Source organism: Ahaetulla prasina, chromosome 1, assembly GCF_028640845.1.
Source record: "Ahaetulla prasina isolate Xishuangbanna chromosome 1, ASM2864084v1, whole genome shotgun sequence".
Taxonomy (NCBI): domain Eukaryota; kingdom Metazoa; phylum Chordata; class Lepidosauria; order Squamata; family Colubridae; genus Ahaetulla; species Ahaetulla prasina.
The window spans coordinates 88,331,075-88,357,428 of NC_080539.1; the positions used below are offsets into that span (position 1 = coordinate 88,331,075).

Consider the following 26,354-nt stretch of genomic DNA (forward strand, 5'->3'; position numbering starts at 1 on the left):
TTTCTCTCTCACCTGGCTCCAGAGCCTCTATATGAGTCTGGGGAGAGTGAAAGCCTTCAGGTCCTCTGGAGGCCAGAAACAGCCTGTTTGCCACCTTCCGGTTAGACCAGAAGTGAGGTTTTTTGCTGTCCCCAACCTCCAGAGACTCCTAGAGAGGCTCTGGATCCAGGTGAGAGAGAGAAATGGGCCACCACCCAGCCTGTTTCCCTACTTCTGATGGGCCCAGAAGGCCTGAAAATCAGCTGGCCAGTGTGCACATATGCGCTGCAGCTGAGCGTGCATGCCTTCTGATATGGCTACACGTGCCACCTGTGGCACACTTGCCATAGGTTCGTCATCACGGCTATATATACTCTATATCTAGGAATTGTTCTTTGAGAGAAGGGAAAATCAGCCGAGATCCTTTTGTTTTAACATGAGGATTAATCACAGATAATTGAAATACTGGAAAATACTAAAATACTATCAAAGTCTTAAGGTCAGAATAATGGTTTTATGAAGAGAACAGGATTGGAGAGAGTAAACTGCATGTTTATTTTGAAAGGAAATGATGATGTCTTCGTCATGGTGCCTTGATACTTTTTCCTGCTTTTTATCCATATTTAAACAATTTCCCTGTAATATTTTTCAAAACTGGAATGGTTCTGGCAGAGAAATAAGTTACCAAATAGTGGGTCCAAAAGAACCCCCACCTGTCAAGACAGAGTCCTGTGAAAAACCAGGTCCTCCCATATTCCTGAAAGGCACCACAGACAGAATTCGCAAGATCCTCCACAACACAACTCAAGACAACATTCTGCACAAATGTTATCCACCACCCTAAGAAACCCCAAAGACAAATTGAGTTAGAAAATCAAGGAGTATATGAAATCCCATGCACCGCCTGCCCCACCACATACATTGGACAAACCAACAGAAGAATAAGTGCACGCATTGAAGAACACAGGAACTCATTCAAAAAGAGGAACTAACTTCTTCCCTGGTCCAACACTTTAAAGTCACAGGACACTATTGACTTTAAAAGACCAGAACTATCGCCAAAATTGAACACTTTAACAACAGAATAATCAGAGAAGCCATTGAGATAGAGAAACGCCCACACAGCATGAACAAACGAGATGACACCTCCCGCCTACCAGCCATTTGAAACCCGCCTTATTGACAAACGAGTCCCTAACACGAGGAATGACACCAGACCCACACTCACGTCCACACAGGATGTCACCACCGCACATCCACCCAGAAAGCAGACCCAAACCCACACTGATCATGAAGCACCAAGGACCAGAAGCCAGACCGCAGCTGCAACATTAGCCATTTCAAACCCTCCAATCCATTCATGCAGCAGACTGACACCCACTATGAAGATGTAGCACGACCACAAAGCCAAACAACAGCTATGCATCTCACCAGCTCAAATCCCCCTGCAGCACAGACTAGACTGAGCACAACCAAGCCCCCACCAACACAGGACACACCCCATCCAATCAGAGCACAGAAAACCCCCATCCAATCAGAGCACAGCCAAGCTCCCACCCAATCAGTTCAAACCCCACTAGCAGTTAAAAGGAAGAAACAGCTGCGATCACACATTGCTCCAAGCTGAAGCCTGAAGATGACGAATGAGACTTCGTCAAACGCGCCAAGACACTTCCAATTTTACTCAAAGATATATATATATGTGTGTGTGTATATATATATATATATATATATATATATATATATATATATATATATATATATATATATATATATATATATATATATATATATATATATATGTTTTCTGAGCTTTAATATTTGTTTTCTGAGGTATATATATATATATAATACTGAGTAAGGTTTTAAAGGGGCATAATGCAGTCAGTTATATGAGAATTGGCATTTTTACTTTTGTGTATGAAACAGGGTGCAATACCCAATTGTGCTACATAGGATAAAATCCTCTCTAAATGTCTATGGAGATTCTCAGTCCTCCAGATCAGGGGGTCCCAACCTTGGCAACTTTAAGCCTTTGCTGGCTGGGATGTTCTGGGAGTTGAAGTCCTCCAGGCTTAAAGTTGCCAAGGTTGGAGACCCCTGTTCCAGGTCATAGTTTTCAAGAGGCACCTGGACTTTCTTGTCAACAATGACTGGTAGTAGCTGTCCATAGTTTCAGGCAGAAATTTGTCCAGCTTTATCTGTAGATACCACATCTATTTCATTGCTTATTACTTTGCTATGGACCCTCCACCTAATTTAATTCTTTCTAATTCTAAATTGCTTCTGTGTTTTTTGAAGTCGTGGTTTGTTGTTGTTTCTTTTAAAAAACCCATAGGGTTAATCTAAAGTTAGCCTTGAAATTAACTGATCCTACGTTGTGACCATTCTAAATTACATTGACATTTGTGATTTCCTTTAAATATGACTGAATGTAGCTCCATATAAATAAACTTTTTCCTGTATATGATGCACTCTGCTATTTTTTCATTTCCAGGTAATGTTTACAGAAGAAGATGTTAAATTCTATTTAGCTGAGCTGGCCTTGGCTTTAGATCATCTTCATGGTCTGGGTATTATATACAGAGATTTGAAACCAGAAAAGTAAGTTAATACAGAAACACATTAGTTTTAAATAAAGTTACTTTGTTGTAGTCACAAAATGTACATGAAATTATGTAAGTTCTAATAATCATTCTACCACCTAAATTGTCTGATCCAAAATGAACAGGCAGAATTTCCCCCAAACAAGGAGAAAAAAATGTGCCACACCCACTCTGATGATGTGACATCTCTAGCTTCAGCTGCATGAAAGATAATTACCTCTACTCCAAATAGTGTATTTTTAATGTACTAAGAACAAAGTGAAATAACATGCAAGTATTTATAAATGATTGGTAGGCTTCTAACATACATAATACTTCTTAGTCAAGTAGGATGTTTCACATACTTTCAAGAAAATAAATATATTGCATCATCTGGTCAAGAGTAAGATAGATGATGAGAGAGAGATTATTGAAGCCGGTGGAAGCTCAACTGAGATATTTGTTTCAAGAGTCTAAATGTTCAATATATCTCATGTAGAGGGGCTTATTTCAGGGGCAGATTCTGAAAATGTATTTTTTTTAAAAAAAATTGCCTGTAAAAACATGAGCATATTGTGAATTGTTCTGAGACATACTGATCTTAAGAAATGCATTTCATTAAAAGTTAAAGCCATTATCTTCAGCACTCATACTGCTCTCTTGTTGTAAGATGCATAGAAAACTGACTAAGGATAGAAATCTGGGCAACTGAGTGGAGCTAGCAGAGTGTTTACTGGCCGGATGCCCTTCCTGTCGTCAATGCAGAGTTTTGTTCAGTAGATATATTCTCATTATGCCCAGAGAGAAATATCTGCCTGTACCTAGGATTGAACTCATAGCTTCCTGATTGTGAGGTGAGAGCACCACCTCTAGGCCACACCACCACTCTAGAGTGAAAGCCCACTATATTCTTCCCATATTTGGCATAGGCCATACTTTTGCCTCAATTTCCTGTCCATGCTGACCAATTTCCAGTAAATACTTTTAATTTTTCAGAATATGCTACTTTTTCATTGCCTGAGCATGATTTAAATTACCAATGAGAATATCACTGCCTCTTTTAGGAAAAAAAAATAGAAAGGTTGATAAGCATTAGAAAAAAAAAAACAATGTAGCTTCACTGTTTCTTTCTTTTAGAAGGATCAATTGCTGTTAGTGTTCTCTGAATTATCTATAGATCAAGGGATCACAGAACTGGATTGTTTTCTTAAATATAGTGTTATTGAGAAGCAAGTGGTGCAGCTGATATACAATCATTATTCAAGGAAGCAAAATTTGTCAAAAGGCGACACATAAAGGATAAAATAGTATTTATTAAATACTAGTAGTGACAACTGTTAGTGTTGATTATTCATTTGTGTACAGTGACAGTCTCTTATCAGCCTACCAAAATTTTATAGAAGACCACGTCCTTTTAAGTTACTTTTCATGACAAAAGGTAACTCTACCTAAAAAAGAGACAGTGTAGTTTTCTTTTTCAGGCAATATTTTTCAAGCAACAAATCTTGAGATAGGGGAATTATGTACTGTATCTCTTTTTAATTTCATTCCTAAAGGATGAATATAAACAAATTTGAAGAATGCATCACTACACATATGAGGAGGAAAGGAAAATCTAGAATGTTGTTTGTCATTGTTCAAGTTACAGTTCTAGACATCTGCTTTGGTTTAATATAATAACTTTTCATTACATTGTCTTCTAGCATTCTTCTAGATGAAGAAGGACACATTAAGATTACAGGTAAATCTGCAGCGAGAATTGTATCTGCGCAAAATTGGAAAGCAGAGAAAATCCCTTTAAAGGGAGAAGTAATTAAGAAAATATTGGAATGTGCAGAAATGGATAGATTAATATTGGTAATTAAAGAAAAGGAAGAATTGGAGTTATTTTAAAGTATGGGGGCAATTATATCGATGGTTAGAGAAGAGATATATATAAAAATTTAGATAATTGAATAATATAAACATAAGAAATTTGGAAAGAATGATGTAACAATCTGAATGAAAATATAAAGGTATGCTAGAAATACAATATGAAAATGATAGAGGAGGGAGTAGAAGACACAAAATATGCACTCAGATGAAACATTGAATGATTAAGGATGTATTGTTTGTTTGAATGTTTGTTTAAAAAAATAGAAACTTTTACAAAAAAAAGAGATTACAGGTAAGGATCTACTTTCTACAACAGCTGTATCTGTGTTATCTATTCTATCATATATCAGCTTGATGACAGATCAGCTAGCACATTTGAGTTGCCATCAGGACCTCAGGCTCATTACAAAGTATATCTCATTGCTGCTTTAATTTCAGTACCCCTAGCAGTGTGAAGCAGCCATGATAACAATGTGCCCAACAACATTCTGAAATAGTGCAGACAGTGCAGGTAATAATAGTGCAAATAATAGTGCAGCAAATCTGCAACCAGATAAGTGTGCAGGCTCAGGAGAGCTGTTTGCTTAGGTAGACATAGTCAGTCTTTAGTCCTGGGAATATATCGTACTGATGTGAGTTGACATCCAAAACTGAGCAAGAAAGAAATAACTATGGATAGATCTACTTTTGGTGCACTAATACAGGAAGTCTGTTGTGAACCAGGCCCAAGTAGGTAGTAATAAACTTAATCTGTGGAAAAACAAACTTTATTCGAACAGCTGGGAATTACTTCATTCCCAGCATCGTTCAACTCAAAGTAAAACAAATGCCTCCCAACACAAATTCCTCAGTTATCTCACAAACCGTAGTCCAATTAGGCAAACTGCCAAAGGCCCTTCCTGGCAAATGTCCAGAAGCCACAAAAACAAAGACGTACATGAAGCAGAAGACAAAGCAGAAGACGCAGCTACAATGTTGTTTTCCGGCAAAGCTGAAACACCAGTGCTGCTCTGTTTTAAGCCTTATGAGAGAGGCCCAATCATCTCTTGGCCCTACTCCCGAGTTGTCCTCTCTGCTTGAGCTGCTCTTGCCTTCTGGCAGCTCTTCTCATGCGTGCATTAGGAACAGGCTCCTCCTGTTCCTCTGCCTCACTACTATCAGTCTCTGGAGGCTCTGGAGTCTGCACCTCATTTCCCGATGGCCCTGGCCTCACCTCAGCCTCATCGCTGTCCGACTCCGTTGCCAGCTCTGTAGGCTGCTGACAGACCACAACAAAGTATTTGTTTAGTGACAGTTTGAAGTTGCAGTGGCACCGAAAAAGTGACTGTTTTTCACAGTTAGAACTATTGCAGCATCCCCATGGTCACATGATCCAAATATGGATGCTTGACAACTGACATGTATTTATTACGGTTACAGTGTCCCAGGGTCATGTGATCACCTTTTGCAACCTTCTGACAATCAAAGGCAATGGGGAAGCCAGATTCACATTACAACCATGTTGCTAAATTAATAACTGTGGCAAAAAGGTCATAAAATGAGACAAAATTCACAACAATTTTTTTTGCTTAGCAATGGAAATTTGGGGCTCAGTTGTGTTTGTAAATTGAAGACTACTGCACTCTATTTGGAATATTCAAGATACTTAGTAGTATATATTCATTTTTTTAAAGATTTTGGCCTGAGCAAGGAAGCCATTGACCATGACAAGAGAGCTTATTCATTTTGTGGGACAATAGAATACATGGCACCAGAGGTGGTCAACCGGCGAGGGCACACCCAGAGTGCAGATTGGTGGTCCTTTGGTGTCCTAATGGTAAGTAAGGGCAGAACTTTTTTTCTGCAATTCACTAATTGACTGACACATCAATATGAGAATGTAAGCTTATTGTGAGGAGCATATTTATGAGCTTGGGAATTTTTTTGCATTTACAAGATCCTCTCAATTTTATCATCACTGTGGATTAGATCAAGGCTTTGTTTAGATCCATTGATTCCAGTGATTGTATGTTTGAGTATGACTAATTCTGGGTTCAGTCCTATTAAATTCTAAAGAAGTGATCAGGATATTAGTTCTTTTAGCTCAATATGGCTTACTGTAGGAGGCAAAGTCTTAAGCAGAACTTTTTCCACACCCTACGGATTCTTCTTCTTCAAGTGAAAGCACTCAGGATTAAATCCAGAGTCCGTTTCATGCAAAACTGGATATCCGTATCTAAATATAAATGTGGAGTAAAAATTGACTGCAGATGTTTAGAGCCATTTCATGTACTGTGTTAACATCAATCCTCTTCTGTCCTAAAATGTGATTTCAGCCCTTATAGCTCCTGCCATCCAGATATTCATGACTTTTCAGTCCATAATTATACAATTGATGTAATTTAACCAGCGGACTGTGTGTAATTTGTACAGTTTTTCAGAGTTGTGTGGGTAGTTTGGGAGGTACCAGCCACTGCTGTCTCCAAGGGCACGATGGACATTCTTTATCCTGGATGAAAAGCTGCCATCAACCTTTGTAAGGTTGTTTTGTAATTTCTTCCTGAATCTTGATGCGTTGGTATTTAATTTTACATTGAGGAAGGCTATATCCTTAGGTAGAAGTATCAGCATGTGTCTCCTGAAGCATTCTCATCTGTGAAATCACCAATAGAGTAATTCATTGGTGGTAAAAGTAGTATGTAGGAAGTTGTATAATATGGACTGTTAAGGTTTTCATTCCTGTCATTTGACCATCTTGGCAACTAGCTATTGTCTAAACAAAATGTTCATTAATTTGGATAATATATTAAATAAGATTTTTCCCAGCCTTTTTACTTTCCTTTTAATTCCAGCTACAGTACTTACTTTCTTTGCCCTAGACAGGTTTTATTGAGTCACTTGATATGTCACACAAGGCCGAATGCTGTGTTGTCTTCTTTTTCTTCCACGTAGGATTGCTTAAGCTAGGCCTGCACATTGTGTTAGCCCTGTTTAAGAAATATTTAGGAAAAAACTGAATCTGTACATAGATGATGATGATGATAATAATGATGATGATATACATTTAGTTGGGTCCGGCTCTTGGCAATTCTATGGGCGTAGTCTCTCCATGTCATCTGATCTTGCACGATTTTTTTTTTTGAGGTTTTTCTTTGCTCTCTTTGGTGTCAGCTTTGACGGTGACATAAATAATAAGGACTGCTTTCATAGTGCCTGTCTTAGAGATGAGAATTGTTCCTAATCTGTTTTTACAGACCTTTGCACCCTGGTACTCCCAATCCTGACCATCTTGATACTAATTCCTTTGCCATGGAATTGACTGCAGAACTTTTCATTTTCTTATCAAATCACTTTTTTCCCAGCTCTCACCTTTCTGTACTGTGACCGAGTTTTTTCTGCAGTTTTTCCACTATGCCCTCTTCTATGGAGGGTTTATGCACTTCTAAAGCTGTATAATCTCTCTCCCTCCCCCACCCCCTTTTTTTTTTACATTTAATCCAATTTGGAGTAGGAGAGCACTACCATGTCTGCTTCTGCCACAGATATGGCTCATTAGGGAAGTGCAGCATCCCCATCCCTAGCCTGCTGTTGCTAGGAGACAGGAGAGCTTTATTTTATAGACAGTTGAATTAATTTTTAAAAAGACTGGTCGAAAGAGAGGGAAATTAAATTGCCAGAGATTGGTCTTTTAAGGATTATGAAGTGGCTAACCAGTCATTCAGAAACTGGAAGTTCCTGATAGAACTAGAAATGCAAGTATTTAGGGAAGAAATAAGGCATTGGAGCCTTACCAGAAGAAGGACAAAAGAGACCAGCTGGAAAGCAGAGATGTTAGGGAGCAACTGGATGTAGCCTGGGCCCCTTAGGGCCTAGTGCAGCTGAAAGTGATTCAGTTCTCCATGAGTTGACCATTTTTAAAATTTCTGATATCATCGTGAGATTATGTCCTTTGTTTCTGAGGCTGAGGCCAGCCGAAGGAGGCTATGTTTATGACCAGGTTTTGGTTCAGTGTTAGATTATATGGATTTTCATGGAGAAGGTAATGTGGTCTTTCTCCTTGTCCCATTATATTAGATTGGGGAAAAAATTATAGCACAAAATGCTGAAGAATCACTGTTAGTTGGCATCAATGGCCTAGGTAAACCCATGGTCCAACCTAAGGATCACTATGGATTCTATAGCACTCATTCATTCATATATGTTTAACCAGAAAACCAACAGCCTACTTCTCAGCATTCACAAGTTCACATCAGTTATACTAGCCAATTAATAACAACAGTTCTATCGCCTAGCCCAATTTTTTAAGGTGGGGGAGTCATAATAAAGCATCCTCCTGAAATCTTAATGAACATTTGATTAAAAGGCCTGTCTTCCATAATGCCTAGAAGCTTCTTTTCATTACTACCTCTGTCATGCACATCTTGAAATGTCTTTCAGGACTCTGCTGGGCAGTGTATAATTTATGCATTTAGTCCCCTCTCCCTGTAAAAACTTCATTCATTCTGTTTCATCCTCTGAATTGTGATGGAGCCATTATTCAAGGCAACATCTATGGCCTCAAACAATAGTTTCTTTTTTTTTTTTATGGAAGTAACCTTAGACAATGTAAGACAGCATCTAATGCCAGATTATAGAAACTGCAACCGTTATGTCTATATTACTTCAGAACTACAGGAAATGCCAGAAATGTGACACAAACAGACAGATTCATCCTTAAGTGGCATTGTTTTCCTAGCCTCACATAAAGAAGGTTTTAGCTCAAGCCAAGAGTATCTGCAAGAAGAGATTGTAAAGCTGATACGAGCAAGCCGTTTAAGCTCAAGGAAGTACACAATCTAAAGATAGAAGGAAGCATGAGAAAGAAACTCATCTTAATTGTGTTTAATATAAAAGGGGAGGGGGACGTGGTGGCTCAGGGGCTAAGACACTGACCTTGTTGATCGAAAGGTCGGCAGTTCAGTGGTTCGAATCCCTAGTGCTGCCATGTAACGGGGTGAGCTCCTATTACTTGTCCCAGCTTCTGCCAACCTAGCAGTTCGGAATGCAAGTAGAAAAAATAGGGACCACCTTTGGTGAGAAGGCAACCGCGTTCTATGCGCCCTTGGCATTGAGTCATGCCAGCCAGATGACCACGGAGATGTTTTTGGACAGCGCTGGCTCCTCAGCTTTGAAACGGAGATGAGCACCACCCCCTAGAGTCGGGAACGACTAGCACATATGTGCAAGGGGAACTTTTACCTTTTACCTTTATAAAGGGGGAGACAGAGGGAAACTTGCATTGACTTTCAAGATTCTGTTATTAAACTCTACCACAATAATAAGTATTCTTATTATTCTGCAAGGTCTGCTTTTTAACCAGGTCGACCTGAAATGCCTAGTAGGCATGGTTTTCTTTAAAAAAGGCAAGAAAATGACTGCAGTCATGCAATTGAAACCTGATCCTGTTTTATGTTCCTAAATCACAGTCATAGCCACTATCACCTCCTCTTCTTCCTGCCGTGAGCTGTTACATTTCAGAAATGTTAGCATTCAACCCCTGTTAATCACAAGGTAGAATAGTGAAAGGACCAAAATATAATATTTAGTGGTATGGCTTGCAGCTTTTAATGAGAAGTGTCATGATCTCCTCAGAAGAATTCGCCCTCCTAGGAACAGAAGAAACCCTGGGAGGCGGGAGAGGGTTATTCTCAGAACTGGCAAGAAAGAGCGAAGTTCTTCTGCCTTTTGGATCCCACACATCTGGTATCAAGTAGTGCACTAAGGACAGGAGTAATCCCGAAGTCCAAGGCTTTGAGGAACTTCTCCCTAGTACATTGTTCTCTTTCAAGAGCCAAGTTTCGGTATTTGGAAGACATCTTCTTAAAGTCCACACTGCTCTTGCTTCTTTGAATCTTCTTACCAACCACGTGGGTCTAGACAGTCATGCATAAAACTTTGAGCAAAAGGCAATTAAGTGCTGAAGAAAAACATTAGTTCCATCTTTCCCTTCTACCAGCATGCCCAGAATCTGTCTAGGCTTTCTTATTAGATCTTGGCATTGCTTGTACTATTTCAAGATCTGGGCTTGACTTTGACTCCCACTGAAGCTTTTTTCTACTGATACTGTATTTTACATTCCTCACCTTGGGTTGTAGACTATTGCATATTCTTATTTTCTCTTGCATATAGAAATGTGGAAGATAGCACTTAGCACTTATATACTGCTTCATAGAGCTTTACAGCCTGCTTTAAACGGTTACAGAGTCATCATATTGCCTCCAACAATCTAGGTCCTCATTTTACGGACCTTAAAAGGATGATGGAAGGCTGAGTCAACCTTGAACTGGGTGAGAATCAAACTTCTGGCAGTCGGCAGAGTTAGCCTGCAATACTGCATTCTAACCACTGCGCCACCCCAGTCATAATGTTCTCTCTTTTTCCTTGACAAAGAAATCCTCTTTCACCTTTCTCCTCTTTCATTCTTTCTTTTCTCTCCATACTTTTGTCTTCTCTTCTCCACCCTGCTTCTCTGAAAAGGGAAATGATTAGTCTATAACTATAGACATACAATAGGATATTATAGTACACTGTATTTGGTGTACATGTGTGTTTCATATTAGTTCCCTAATGACTTTCAGATTTCTATAACTACTAAGCATGGCTAGATTTTGTCGAGCTGTTTATTTTCTTCTCCCCCCCCCCATTTCCATAGTATGTACCTCAGCAAACTTTGGGAATTCTGATGATAACATTTGTTTTTCAGGTCTATTTGGGTCTACATGCGGGTTGTATTTTAAAAAATCTGTTCTTAATCTGCTATTGATATATAGACTTGTGTTTTTATACCCATAAAATTAGGTTACATATGGATTTCATAGTCTCTGTAATGATGTTTTTTTTCCCTATGAGGATTTAATCAATCTATAATGTAAGCTGAACTTTAAAAATCAACAAATTTTTTACATAGTAATATTACACAAAAGTAGCTAGAATCATTTTAGCGAATGTTTCTCAGGTAATTCCTCTTACTGTACGTGGGCAAGTACATCTTGCATGTTGAAAGAAATGTCATTTTCCTCATCCTGCTAAAAAAAATATCATTGCTCCCTCTTTTTCCCTCCCCAACAATCGGCTTTCACTGTATTAAGTGGTTTTGCTAACAAATCCTACAATGTTGTGGAAGGTGTGTGTCCTTTTAAGAAAAATTTTCTACAACAATGTTGAAGGTTTCCTTCTTTTAATAATAATAATTTTATTGAGCATTACAACTAAAAAAGAAAGACCCAAAATAAAAAAGTAAAATAATAAAAATGAGAAAATACAGAAATGGAAGAAAAGAACAGTGTGTATATTTGCATTTATGTGTGTGTGTGTGTATGTGTGTGTGTGTGTGTGTGTGTGATGAGTGAGTATATAGATAAAGTAGAAAGAATAGAATAGAATAGAATAGAATACAAATCTTTATTACTTTAATTTTCATTTATTTATTTATTTTGTTTATTAAGCATAAACAGTTGCAACAGTGAATTCAGGCCACTTGTATCAAATAAATGACATTTTTTTTAGTTAAAACCTAAAAAAAAATGAGAGTGCTTTTAAAATTAGTGTAGTTCTTCTTGCCATCATTCTGGTTCTGCTTTTTTAAATTACCTATCAGCGCAAATCTAGAATTACTGTTCCTTGGGGACTGTAGTTTCTCTTTTATTGCTTTCATTTACTGAAATGGAACTGAAAGATGTACTCTGAGCTACTTAAATTAGATTTAGTATCTAATTATAATTTGTTTTAATCAAAGTAGAGCAGATGTTAGCATTCCATTGATATGCTTAAGGGGGAAATGTCTATAAGATGGGTGAGTGGTCTCAGGGCTAAAAAAAGAAAACAGGAACAAACTTTGTCAGGAATAATGTTCTGTAACGTGATATAGACTTCAGATCCTGAAGATGAAACTGAAATACTTTGGCCACCTAATGAGAAAGAAGGACTCACTGGAGAAGAGCCTAATGTTGGGAATGATTGAGGGCAAAAGAAGAAGGGGACGACAGAGAACGAGGTGGCTGCATGGAGTCACTGAAGCAGTCAGCGTGAGCTTAAATGGACTCTGGGGGATGGTAGAGGACAGGAAGGCCTGGAGGAATGTTGTCCATGGGGTTGCGATGGGTCGGACACGACTTCGCAACTAACAACAACAACAACAATGTGATGTACATTTATTTGATGAACAAGTACCTTCCTTCCAAACAGGCAGTATTAATGGGGCTGATGGAAGTTGTAGTTGAACAATTGTGGGCTCCAATTGTTCTACCACTTCTAGTTACTTCTACTGTTTTAGGTGCACAGCATTCTTTATAGCTTTGAAGGAGATATATTATTTTGTGAAAGAGAGAAACATTTCCATGTCACCAATTGAAAGTCTTGCGCTTTACATCATTTAAAAAAAAAAACCACTTTGAGCAATAATATGGGCAAAGAAAGGGTAGGTTGTGGCAGTGTTTATTTATTTATTTATTTTTATTTATTATTAAGATTCTATACCGCACCATCTCCCGAAGGACTCAGGGCGGTTTACAGCCATATTAAAATACAAGATAAATACAAAGTAATAAATAACAATATTAAAAACAATTAAAACCAAATAGATTAATGGCCCAATCACTAAAAATGGTCAAAGATCGCTTTAAAACCATTTAAAATTTCGTTTAAAAATATACTTTAGGCTAGTCCCGCTCGATGAAATAATAAGGTCTTCAGTTCACGCTTGAAGGCCCGGAGGTTGGGAAGTTGTCGTAACCCCGGAGGTAGCTCGTTCCATAGAGCTGGTGCTGCCACAGAGAAGGCCCTCCCCCTGGGGGCCGCCAACCTACATTGTTTGGTCGACGGCACCCTGAGGAGACCTGCTCTGTGGGAGCGCACAGGTCGTTGGGAGGCAAACGGTGGCAGAAGGCGGTCTCGTAAATATCCTGGTCCTAAGCCATGGAGCACTTTAAAGGTGGTAACCAACACCTTGAAGTGCACCCAGAAGGCTACCGGCAGCCAGTGCAAGCCACGCAGGATAGGTGTTATATGGGAGCAATGCGGTGCTCCCTCTATCACCCGCGCGGCCGCATTCTGGACTAGCTGGAGCCTCCTGGTGCTCTGGTATTTGAAAGGATATTTTAAAAATTGTACTGATTCAAAGAGGCAACTTCTTTTTCCCAAAAATTCTGCTGCAGGCAATGCTCCACTTGGAATACTATTTTATCATTTGGTTTTTGTGCAAAAAATTATAACAAGAATGGACACCTGAAGACTTAGGACCAGATGCTATTATTGAAAAACAGTATAGTGTTCCATTATTAGGAAGGGAACAAACCAAAACTGTTATGTATCTTTAAATATTTAGGCGGGAAACAAGCACGTTGCTGATTGGTTGAAGCCGCCGGTTAAACAGTATATAAAGGGTTGTTTTTCCCCAGCCTGTTGCTGGGTTCACCATATATTAAAGAGCTGTTGTCACTACCCTGGTCTCCAGCCTCGTTACTTCCCGAACTTAACACTGGCGACGAGGATGGGATCTCGAGGCTAAGGAGCACCAGAACCGAACCCAGCAAACACAGGGCAGAAAAAACGGAGATGGCCAGTTACACTCCGCCCGCACCGTTTGACCCGGCTAAAGAGAAATGGGGAACGTATATGACCCGTTTCGAAAGCTTTCTAGAAGCCAACGAACTGCAAGGAGTTCCAGACAACCGCAAAAGGGCATACTTTTTGAGCCACTGCGGTCCCGAGGTCATCGACATCGCGGAAGCCCTGGCAGAGCCAACGCCGTTACAATCGGTATCGTGGCAAACTCTGCAAACCCTGCTAAAAAACCACTTCGCGCCAACGCCGTCCAAATACGTGCGGCGTTTTGAATTTGGAGAGCGCCGGCAGCTAGAGGGCGAATCCATCGGCGACTACATGGCCGCCCTGCGGAAAGCCTCCAAAGACTGTGGGTACCGAGACCTGGACGAGGTGCTGCTGGAGCAACTCATCAGGGGGGTCCGAGACATGCGTTTGCGGAGGCGACTGCTATCGAAAAGCAATCTGACGCTGGCAAACGCCCTGGACGAAGCCCGAGCGCATGAAATGTCCACCCAAGCGGCGGAGACGCTGCAAAAGCCTCTCACACCAAAGGCGAGCACAAAGTCAACCCCGGTGCATCAAGAAGAGATCCAGACCGAATCCGACGGTGAGGATGAGGAAGGGGTCTGCCGAACCGAGAAACGCGACAAAGAGGACCGACGAATGCGGAAGTTGCGGAGGTCAACACCAGCGCCAGCGCTGCAAGTTCAAGGACGCAACATGTCGGCGGTGCGAGAAGAAGGGCACCTAGCTCAAGTCTGTCGAGCTCCCCAACCTTCCGCCGAAAATTCAAATCGGCCAATCAGAGCGCAGGATCGGCAAGGCGACCCGCGATTGGCTCAAACAAAAAAGGCGCGGATTCAAACCAAACGACGGTGGTCATAGGCCGCGCCTCAACCCAGGTGGAGAAGAAGATCTTCACCAAACCCAAAATAGAAGGAGTACGGTGCCAACTCCAAGTAGACACCGGGTCAGCGATCACCACCATGTCCTGGGACCCTTTGGCGAAGTCCCTGCCGTCGGTCGCGAAGCGCCACCTGCAAACACAACGGCTACGAGTCCACGACTACCAAGGGAATCGCATCCCTGTTCGAGGGACAACCTCCGTCCGAGTCGAGTACGGACCACACAAGAAGACCCTGCCCATCACGATCGTCGAAGGGACCCTGCCTAGTTTGTTGGGACTAGACTGGTTTCGTGCACTGGGCATGGGAGTGACTGGCATCTACAGAAGTGACTGTAATCTGAAAGACATGCTCATGAACGAGTTCAAGATGTCTTCAAGGACTGCCTGGGCAAGTACAAGGGGACCCCTATTTCCTTCAACTTAGACCCCCAGGTAGCTCCCATTAGGTTAAAGGCAAGGAGAGTCCCTTTTGCCCTTAAACCAAAAATTGACAAGGAGCTAGATAAGCTCATAAATCAGGGGATTTTGGTGCCAGTCGATCACGCAAAGTGGGAGACGCCAATCGTCACCCCAGTAAAACCAGATGGGTCAATTAGAATCTGCGCTGACTACAAGGCGACGCTAAACAAAGCCTTACAGAAAAGCGCTTACCCAGTTCCCGTGGTGCAACACTTGCTGCACTCTTTGGGGCAAGGGCAAGTCTTTGCAAAGTTAGACTTGGCCCAAGCCTACCAACAACTGCCCGTAGACGCCAACACAGCCGAAGCCCAAACAATTGTAACTCACAGGGGGGCCTTCAAGTGCACCCGATTACAATTTGGGGTGAGTGTGGCACCGGGGCTGTTCCAAAATTTGATGGAACGTCTCCTCCAAGGGATCCCAGGGGTAGTTCCCTACTTCGATGATGTACTGATATCAGCCGAAAACGTAGAGGAATTGGGGGAGCGGTTGAGAAAGGTTCTGGGCATTTTCCGGTCAGCCGGACTAAAGGTTAAAGTGAACAAATGCCAGATAGGGGTAGAATCCGTCGAATTCTTGGGCTACCGAATAGACAAGAAAGGAATTCACCCCACTGAGAGCAAGGTCAAGGCAATTAAAAAGGCTCCAGCGCCCAAAAACAAAACAGAGCTTCAGGCATTCCTAGGGCTAGTGAATTTTTACGCGGTTTTTTTGAAAAACAAAGCGACCGTTGCTGAACCGCTGCATAAGCTTCTAGGAAAAAATACTGCTTGGTCTTGGGGGAAGTCGGAGAGCAAGGCTTTCGAAGCAGTAAAAAACCTGCTTTCGAGCGACAGCCTGCTCATCCAGTACCATAGCTCATTACCACTAGTGCTGGTTTGCGATGCCTCCCCTTACGGGGTGGGAGCTGTACTCAGCCATAGACTGCCAAACGGCACAGAAGCCCCTATAGCCTTCTACTCCAGAACGATGTCCTCCCCAGAGAGGAACTATAGCCAGTTAGATAAAGAAGCGCTAGCAATTGTGTCAGGGGTGAAAAAATTTCACGAATATGTTTTTGGGCGGGATTTTGAAATTGTGACTGACCACAGACCGCTGTTAGGAATATTGGCTGGCGACCGCCCAACGCCTGTGGCACTTTCGCCACGATTGACTCGATGGACTATTTTCCTAGCCGCTTATTCGTACAAGCTGCAGCATCGACCAGGAAAAGAAGTGGGGCATGCAGACGCGTTAAGCAGATGCCCACTACCAGGGGCGATCGAAGATCCCACTCCGGGGACGCCCATCCTGCTGATTGACTCTTTGGACTCTGGCCCAGTCACATCTAAGGAAGTGGCTCGGGCATCATACCGGGACATTATGTTAAGGACTGTACTCGGTTGGGTACAAAGAGGGTGGCCCGCTGCGCCGGGCGAACGGTTTAAGGAATTTGTGAAAAAACGTGATGAGCTCTCGGCTCAAGGGGGGTGCCTGTTGTGGGGTGATCGTGTGGTAATCCCGGATAAATTAAGGGGAAAGGTATTGGACCTCCTCCACGAGGGTCACCCAGGGATCGTAAGGATGAAGGGGTTAGCAAGGAGCTATGTGTGGTGGCCTCTCATGGACTCAGAGATTGCTGAGAGGGTAGGGAAATGCCAGGCTTGCCAAGAGTCCAGACCTCTACCCCCAACGGCCCCAGTCAGGGAATGGGAGAAACCCCAAGGGCCCTGGTCAAGAATCCACATTGATTTTGCCGGCCCTTTCCACGGCCAAACCTTCCTCGTGGTTGTCGATGCATTCTCTAAATGGTTGGAGATCATACTCATGAAATCCACCACGGCCGAGGCAGTAATCGCAGCCCTGCGCCACCTATTCGCAACCCACGGGTTGCCGGACACTCTGGTGTCCGACAACGGCCCGCAATTCACGGCAGCCCAGTTTGAGGAATACTTGGCAGAGGAAGGCATCCGACATGCCCTCTCTGCGCCCTTCCACCCTGCGTCGAATGGCCTTGCAGAGCGTTCCGTCCGGAGCGCTAAGGAGGCATTGTCCAGGCTCAAGCCAGGTGACTGGCAAACAAAGATAGATTTCTTTCTGGCCGTTCAGCACAGAACCCCAAGCACTGCTACAGGCAGAAGCCCAGCCGAATTGTTGATGGGACGGAAACTCCGGTGCCCACTTGACCGTTTGAATCCCCATTACACACCAGAGGGTTACAAGGGGGAAATAGAAAAAACGAGAGAAATGGGCATAGGCGACCGAGTGTGGGCCCGCAACTATGGGGACGGCCCAAGTTGGCTCGCAGGGCAAATCATAAAAGCAACCGGTCCAAAGTCATACTTAGTCGAATTACAAGACAACCGAGTATGGAGGCGCCACATAGACCAGATTAGGAAACGACTAGCTGAACAAACCGAGCTAGCTGAGACAGAAAATGACAACTCCCTATTTGAATCCACAGCTGACCATAACCCGGGGGAGGCGCAAGACTTAGCTGAGGTCCCGGAGGTCCAGCGACGCCATCAGGTTCCCGATGGAAACAGCAGGGAAAACTCAAAAAGTAATCCAAGGCCGGAGGGCCAAGAAAAAGAAACTGCCAGTAATCCAGGGCCCGATGGCCTAGAGAGAGAGCTGGGAGGAGAAAGAAGCCCCTCCGACCAGCTCAAAACACCACCCAGGACTGAACCGCGCAGGTCCGAAAGAATTAGGAGACGCCCAGGTTATTTGCGTGACTACGTCGAAAAATAACATGTAAATAATATGTAAATAGTGGTAAAGTGTTTTCTGGGAGGGGAGGAGTGTTATGTATCTTTAAATATTTAGGCGGGAAACAAGCACGTTGCTGATTGGTTGAAGCCGCCGGTTAAACAGTATATAAAGGGTTGTTTTTCCCCAGCCTGTTGCTGGGTTCACCATATATTAAAGAGCTGTTGTCACTACCCTGGTCTCCAGCCTCGTTACTTCCCGAACTTAACAAAAACCATAGCATATTAAAGGAGGCATAACATTTTAATTCAATTCAAAAGCCACTAAAAAGAAAAGAAACTCAACCAAATATTCTGATCCTGCCTATTTGTATGGCATTTATCAGTCTTCTTATGTAAATGCCCCATATAAGGAGTTGACATAGTTCTGTTCCCAGGCATCAAAAAGTTCATTTACAGTCTGAATTAAACTATGTTAAGCAGGAACATAGACTTAAGCATTCTGCTAAATAGCACCTGATATTCTTTTGTTTTCTAGTGAATTCTTTAAATTCCGTTAAAATACTGGCTATTCTTATTCCAACCGAATTCTTCATATCATGTTTAATTTATGGCAACTTGGTGTTATTTATTTATTTCCCTCTCTGTTATTCTTTTAAATATTTAATAAAGTGGATGTATAAAAAGTTCCTTGTTTTTTATTGTTTTCTACACTTGATTGTTAAATTTTCCATGTTCATTACTGATCTTTTGCAACTGGCTGTCTGAAAGTCATGAGATGCAGGGAACTTTAGCATGAAGCCTTTTTGGGTAATTTTTCTACATTTTCACAGGACTCATACATAAAATATTTTCACTGTATAAGACAGCATCTGATCTGATCTGATCTGATTGAATGCTTTTATTATTAGATCATCATAAGGTTAGAACAACTTTACTATTCACACCAAAAGTCCAGTGAATCTATTATGAATCTATTAAGTTGTTGAGACTCTTTTAAAAAAGTGCAGAGAAGAAGATAATTAGGGGACTGGAAGCTCAACCATACAATGAATGGTTTTGAGAATTGGGAATGTCTAGTCTAACAAAGAGAAGGACTAGGGGTGACATGATAGCAGTCGTCCAATATTTGGGGAGCTGTCACAAAGAAAAAGGGGTCAACCTATTCTTCAAAGCATCTGAGGGCAAGACAAGAAGTAATGGATGGAAGCTTAACAAAAAGAGGTCCAACCTAGAATTAAGAAGAAATTTCCTGAGAGTGAGAAGATTAATCTGTGGAATGGCTTGCCTCCAGACATTTTGGGTGTTCTATCACTGGATGTTTTTAAGAGATTGGACAACCATTTGTCCAGACTGGTACAGTATCTTCTGCTTGAGCAGAGGCTGAACTAGAAGACCTTGAAGGTCCCTTCTAACTTGATTATTCTGTTATTATGCTCTTTTAAATAAGGGCCCACAACTTAGAGGTTAAGATACTCTTCCTTAACTTCATGTATGTTCCACATATGGGTTTAATGGGGGTACTAATTTTTATGGAGCATGAATGAACATTCTGCATTGTTAAGATAAATACAATAGACTATATGCTATGTTTATATTTACACTGTTTCATGCTTCTTAGCATCTCTGTTCCTTCTTTACAGTTTGAAATGTTGACAGGGTCACTACCATTTCAGGGGAAAGACCGTAAGGAAACAATGGCACTCATTCTCAAGTGAGTAGCAAATTCCCAACTTGTATATCTATTTATAGCTATAGCTTATAACTTATAACTCAGAATAAACTTTTGGGTTCTATAAATTTTCTTGCAGAAAATACAAGAAATTATATTCCAAATGTATCTAAAACACAGTAGCTAGTAGTCCAGGGACCACTCTTAATCAAGGAGCTGAAAACTCCAGCCGTTTATCACAGTTCAAATCCACTTTTAATTCCAACTTGCAGCATGGGAACCTATTTAAATTATGGAAATCTCCTGGGATGTTCTCAGAGCCCATTCCATCCTACCAGGGAACTTAGCACTGCTGCCTAAATCTAAGGCACAACGTATTGCATTATGAACTGCATGTTCAAAATATTAGCGAAGAGCTCATTGACTAGCAATAGGAATAGAAGAGATAAGAAATGTGATCTAGCAGAATTATTAGATTACTGTACCATAGTTACATTTGGAAAGGAAGGAAGGATATAGGATTGTTACCTAAATTGGGAAACAAGCAGTTTTCAGTTTCTTCCATCCCCGCTCGCAATCCCTTCCTGGTGCAGTTACTTAAGCACACATCTCATTAAACAAAGTTAATCTGTTCCAGTAACCTCTCTTTGCTTACTCTTCAGCCTGCAGAGAAGACTTGTTACAGTGCCCTTCAATCCTACATTTAACTATAAAAGGATCAAAAACTGTTCTGTAACATAATAAAGACCTGATTGTTCCAAGTTGTATATTGCTCTGACTGCCCAACATGTTGCATGTAGATGAGATGCAGGAGTGCCATATTCACTGGCACTCCTGGTCGAATTCAGCATTATGCCCTTCAAGAGCTAAAACACACGCACACCCATAAACAAACACATACAAACTTAGTATAAACTGGGGCAAATTACCTATGTACACTTCCTATCCATACAACATCTTCATGTTCATAATTTTGCAATTGATTGAGTGCTGCAAATGAAAACTAAAAATATGCACCATAGAAGAAGTCCATACATAGAATGCACGTTAAAAAAATCATGCACAAAAATGCAGGTGAATGCACAAAAATGCAGGTGAATGTTCATATAGGATTTTTATTTTGTTTGATTTATTTGCCAAATTCTAAATAACATGGCTGAAAGAACAAGGCATCAGAAGAGAATTTCACAGAAACAAGACTGAGAGAACACTCCATTCAAATAGAAAGAATTGTGACTCTTTGAAAGGAAACTACAGCCACCTATCTCCACAACCCCCATCTTGGACACACTAACAACAGTCAAGCCGCCTACAACTGACCCCATCTCAGACACACCAACAACAGCCAAATCTCCTACAACTGACCCCATCCCATTGGGTTCACAACCCCTTGTGATCACAGAAAAGGAAGTGCAAGTCCTATTTCACAGACAAAAGCCAGGAAAAAAACAAATTCCTTGTGTGTCCAATCACACTTGGCCAATAAAGAATTCTATTCTATTCTCGCTATATATGACTTAGCCACAATCATAAGGGATGACAAATTCTCTAAATCAGTTGCACAGAGATTTAAATTAAAATGTTTAATAAAATTATCCCAAAACTTGGTCTATAGAAAGTTTAAATGTTCATTTGAGACTTCTATACATTTTGCTGATGTATTTAATCATTTACATACATGTGTAGATTTAAAAAAAGAACCAGTGCTTTTTATTCCTGCATTAAAATGTCTTATTTTTTTCAGAGCCAAGCTAGGAATGCCACAGTTTTTGAGCATAGAAGCTCAGAGTTTGCTGCGAGCTCTTTTCAAGAGGAATCCATCTAACAGATTAGGTATGGGAATTTATTTTATTGCTGCATAACACGGGGCAAATTTCCCCAGCTGTTTTTTCTCTTTAGTTAATTATCATTTAGTCTCATATATGTGATACAGTTGAACAGTGTATGATGGAGAGCTACAAGGTAATTTCACTTTAATTGATGACATATTTGGGACTGTTGGAAAAGATGCTACACATGAATGGAAGCAAAAATCATCCACTGACAGATACAGAATACCTGTCAGTACCTAATGCTAGAGGCAGAGAGAAGCAGGACTGAGCTAGATTTATGTTCTCATACTTTTTTTCCATTGTAGGAAAAAAAGTAAAATGTAATGTGTTCTTTTAGTTCTGGTGTCTGCTGTAGAATCACTGAAGCTTGATTTTGGCCTGAATGGGTGGGAAGAGCCAAGGTGGCACAGTGGTTAAAGTGCAATATTGCAGGCTACTTCAGCTGACTGCTAGCTGCAGTTCAGCAGATCGAATCTCACCAGGCTCAAGGTTGACTCAGCCTTCCATCCTTCTGAGGTGGGTAAAATGAGGACCCAGATTGTTGGGGGCAATATGCTAACTCTGTAAACCTCTTAGAGAGGGCTGTAAAGCACTATGAAGCTGTATATAAGTCTAAGTGCTATTGCTAATTCTTCAATGCAAGTGTAATGTTGTTATCTACCTAATTATGCCCAAAGGCAGTGAATTTTCATAGCCTAACTTTTTGCTCCCCATGAAACCTGTTTTTGGTTGTGACATTAGATAAGAACACAACTTCATTTTCAAACTTTTTCTAATCATTACTGGCCATTTTCTCGTAGAATAGTAAGAATAATTAAGCTAAGTTTAATCATAATCATGGTGGCTTTATCATAAAAAAATAAAGATATCCTTTTAGTCCCATTCAATTCCTGGTGGTTTTGTGGATAGGTGTCTGTAATGTTTATTTATTTCTTTGCTTAGATTTCTAGATTATTCAGAAACAGCATTAAAAGGGGTTTGTTACCATCTTCTAGGAAGGTTCTGAACAGATTACCCATCACTGAACAAGGAGTGAATGAAATTTGTGGATCTCATTACATTTCTTTCAATAAAATATTTCTTTCATATAATGTTTGACTCAAGAGTTTATCTGGAGAAGAGATACAGAATGGATTTCTGGATGGGCAAGCTGCGTGCTGCATTTTGGATGTTTGAAATAACAATACTATTAATTGTATTGTTTGCAATTTCAATTTAATGAATTTGAAATGGAAATAGGAAGACAAACATGTTGCTGCATTGGACATACCCACCTGCTCCCCCCACCCTGATCTTTCCATTGAGATCACCCCTGGACACAACAGACTAACTGCAAAGAAATGGAAACATTTCAAAGCTATATTACTGGCTTTTTGTATGAATGTAAAATACTCCTGAAAGAAGTGTGACGATAACCAGCAAAACAGTAACACTTGATCTGCTGCTCCCAGTGCTGGCATTTGGATGGGGAGTTGTTATCGGGACTCTTGACAGCTCATTTCATGACCATCTGGCTGAGCTATACGTCTTCCATGTAATAATGCATGGAAGAGAAAACAACTGCCTTGGATTTTCTTTCTTTTTGCTGCTGCTTAACTCTGAAAGTTTTTGCTAGAAATAGCAGTACAAAAGAGAAGAAAGATGCATATTTAGGTGGAAGATGTATAGCTGCAATGTGTTTTAGATACGTTAGTTTGCATTTCTGACATTATTTATAAACTGCATGTCTCTCAATTGGTGTGAGAAATTAAGGGAAGCACAAGTTTCCTTAAAACCGATTGAAAAAAGACTCAGAACTGAAAAAGTCCAAGAGCAATTAACCCATCCTTTGCCTAATTGCTTCAATCCAAATGAGATAATTCCCCTGGCTCTCTTGAGTACTACCTATAGGCTATGTCACTTTTTAAAAAAGCATTGTTTTTGTATTTTCCCTGAGGCACTTAGGGAAACACAGAGAGAGAGATATGGAAAAAATATTGAAATGTACGATCCTATTGCATTGTTGACAAGATTGAAAGTTGTGATTCAAGAATGGTCTCTTGTCTACTACATTCTCTCTTGTCTACTATGAACTTGGATTACCAAGACCAGGGTCCCCAGCCTTTTGGTCTATAGGGACTCTTGGAAATTTGTAAACATATTGAGGGTGATCTTGCAAAATAGCTTTGAGGTTGTTCTACCTTCACAAAATGGGCCGCGGTGTGGCTCAAGGGTGTAAGAAGCCTGTTATTAAAACACAGCTGCCTGCAATTACTGCAGGTTCTAGTCCCACCAGGCCCAAGGTTGACTCAGCCTTCCATCCTTTATAAGGTAGGTAAAATGAGGACCCAGATTGTTGGGGGTGCAATAAGTTGACTTTGTATATAAATATACAAATAGGATGAAACTATTGCCTTACACAATGTAAGCCACCCTGAGTCTTCGGAGAAGGGCGGGATGTAAATGTAAATTAAAAAAAAAATGTTTGCATGGGGGAGCATAAAAAAAGTTTAACAGAATGCTACCTACAACTCTCTCTAGTATCTCATCTCACTTACATTCAAGATGTCCTCAAATATCTTTGCCTGTTTTCTGACCAAGCAGCTCTTTTCGTAGTAAATATTTGACTGTGCCTGTTTCTTAGTATATTCTAAGAAAGCTTGTAGAACCCAGAGATATTCTTGAAAATAAGTATGAAAATGGATGCTACTACTTTGATTTGCAGTATGCCTGCTTTATATTATTTACATTTATTATAAAATCAGGAAGGACAGACGAACTATTGCTATGGAAAGAATTTATTATGGGGCACAGAAGACTTCATGGGTACCAGATAAGAGCTTTTCGAGACAAAGTCTGTTAGACTTATTTCCCAAACCTTAATTTAAATTTGTAAATTGAAATAAAATAAATGTATACATTTAAATAAATTTGTAAATTAAAAGAAATTTTTATTCCTTTACTCTTTGTGACGGAAAAACTGTGCCAATTGGTCCTTTTTATGGCCAAGCTTGCTGAGAATTATGAGAATGGAGGCCAAGCAAATTTAGAAGGGGAATCTAGGTGAAAGATTTGAGCACACATGGAATTTTTATACTTGTTGCTTTTTGCTCAGAATGTTTAATTAGTCAAAGGCTAAAAACAACAAAGATGCTGTCCAGAGTCATTTTTCAGAGGGAGACGGACAGCATATAAATTTAATAAATAAACAATAATCTCCAGTCTCTCTCAACTTTTAAATCTTCCTCTAATCTAGTCTATTCCATTCCATTATTCCATTCCATTCCGTTCTGTTCTATTCTATTCTACAAGAGACAGCCACACTCAAGATAAAACCAATAGGATCTATATATTCAATGATCTCTCACTAGCAGATGATGAGCAAAGACTACACGAAAGCCATTTCTGAGCATCAATCGAACAAACGTAGAGAACATATTTTGTCTAGTTGCTGGACATAGTCTGCACAGCCATTTATTGATTGGCTTTTAACCAACCAGGCTCTTCCCGAGAAAATACAAACATCCCAAAGGAAAGGGACAATATTATGAAAGGCACAATATGCTTCCAAACAACTGCTTTGATTGTCCATTGCAAGTATTTTTTAAATGCCACTCAAGAAAATGGAAATTGCTTGAACAAAATGCTCAGTAGTTCACAGGCTCAGCCTGTATAAACTGCTGCATAATCTTTCTTTTACTGTAGGTGCTCTTCTCCATTAGGATAACAGATGCTACTGTTAAATATATGGCTCCGTTAAATCCAAGTTGCTTATGATTTTTGAGCACCTGTTGCTGCTTTAAAAAATGCTGACTCAAAGGAATTAAACAAGCTGAAGTGAAGAAGAGAGGCATAAATAGATTGGAAGAGATTGAAGTTCTTCAAACTTCTCTTCTGCTCAGAAAAGGCAGAAGTGCCCAATCTGAGAATTATGGGACTTCTAATGCATGTCTGGAATTGTGCAAATTTCCTGTACTGTACTGAAGGAAATATCTTCAATATTTTATTATATCAATATCTTCTATAAACTGCAAAACAAGTAATCACAAGGCAGATGCAATTCTATTAAAAAAACACAAACATTTTAAAATTATGGAGCTATTTTAATTTGGTTTTTCGAGAGTCTAAAATGAAATGTGTTCTTAAATATTTTAATAGCTTGAATATTAAAATGAGGAGTAGATACGTATTTGTTTATGTATTAAGCAAATGAGCTGTTTGTACTTTGAGAAGGGCAACGCTTTGTATATTGGGACACTAGTAACACTCCATTTTATCCATTTACTGTAAATGCAGAATGTGCTATGAGATGGTTTAAACTCTTTATCCACTGAGCTTTGTAACTTGATGTGTGAATTTAAATTAGGCTCCCCATAGAACTACTCCCTCCCTTAATTTATCTGTTATCTGTTTTGTCTATATCAACATATTAATATATTCTCACATTCTAACTAAGTAACCAGTCAGTAATTCAATGATTATAATATTTTGCTTTACTACTTAGAGGAAATTAACTGTAATAATTCAATGCAACAATTTACAATAATTCAACAATTTCAACATTCCCAAAGCCTCTAGTCTTGTTTCTGCTACTCTCTTGATTGGGAGTTATAAAAGACAAACTCAGAAGAAACCTTGTGGTTTGACACCCTCTGTGTCTTCTTTTCATTACCTTGGCAGGTGCTGGCCTTGATGGAGTTGAAGAAATTAAACGTCATCCCTTTTTTGCTACCATTGACTGGAATGTGAGTAGTTTACTCAACTGATATATTGTATAATATGATTAATCAATCAATCATGCAGTTCATTTAAAAGTTC

The 26,354-nt window shown here is 40.3% G+C and overlaps 1 protein-coding gene across 1 annotated transcript in view; it reads left to right on the top strand.

Annotated features, from left to right (window-relative positions):
- RPS6KA2 (ribosomal protein S6 kinase A2) overlaps positions 1 to 26,354 on the top strand; it is a 170,299-nt gene that overhangs the window by 102,819 nt on the left and 41,126 nt on the right. Inside the window, exons 6-11 of the mRNA XM_058167946.1 lie at positions 2,477 to 2,583; positions 4,268 to 4,305; positions 6,113 to 6,255; positions 19,697 to 19,767; positions 21,470 to 21,558; positions 26,217 to 26,281. Of these exons, the coding sequence (XP_058023929.1) occupies positions 2,477 to 2,583; positions 4,268 to 4,305; positions 6,113 to 6,255; positions 19,697 to 19,767; positions 21,470 to 21,558; positions 26,217 to 26,281 (513 nt within the window). The remainder of the gene's footprint in view (positions 1 to 2,476; positions 2,584 to 4,267; positions 4,306 to 6,112; positions 6,256 to 19,696; positions 19,768 to 21,469; positions 21,559 to 26,216; positions 26,282 to 26,354) is intronic.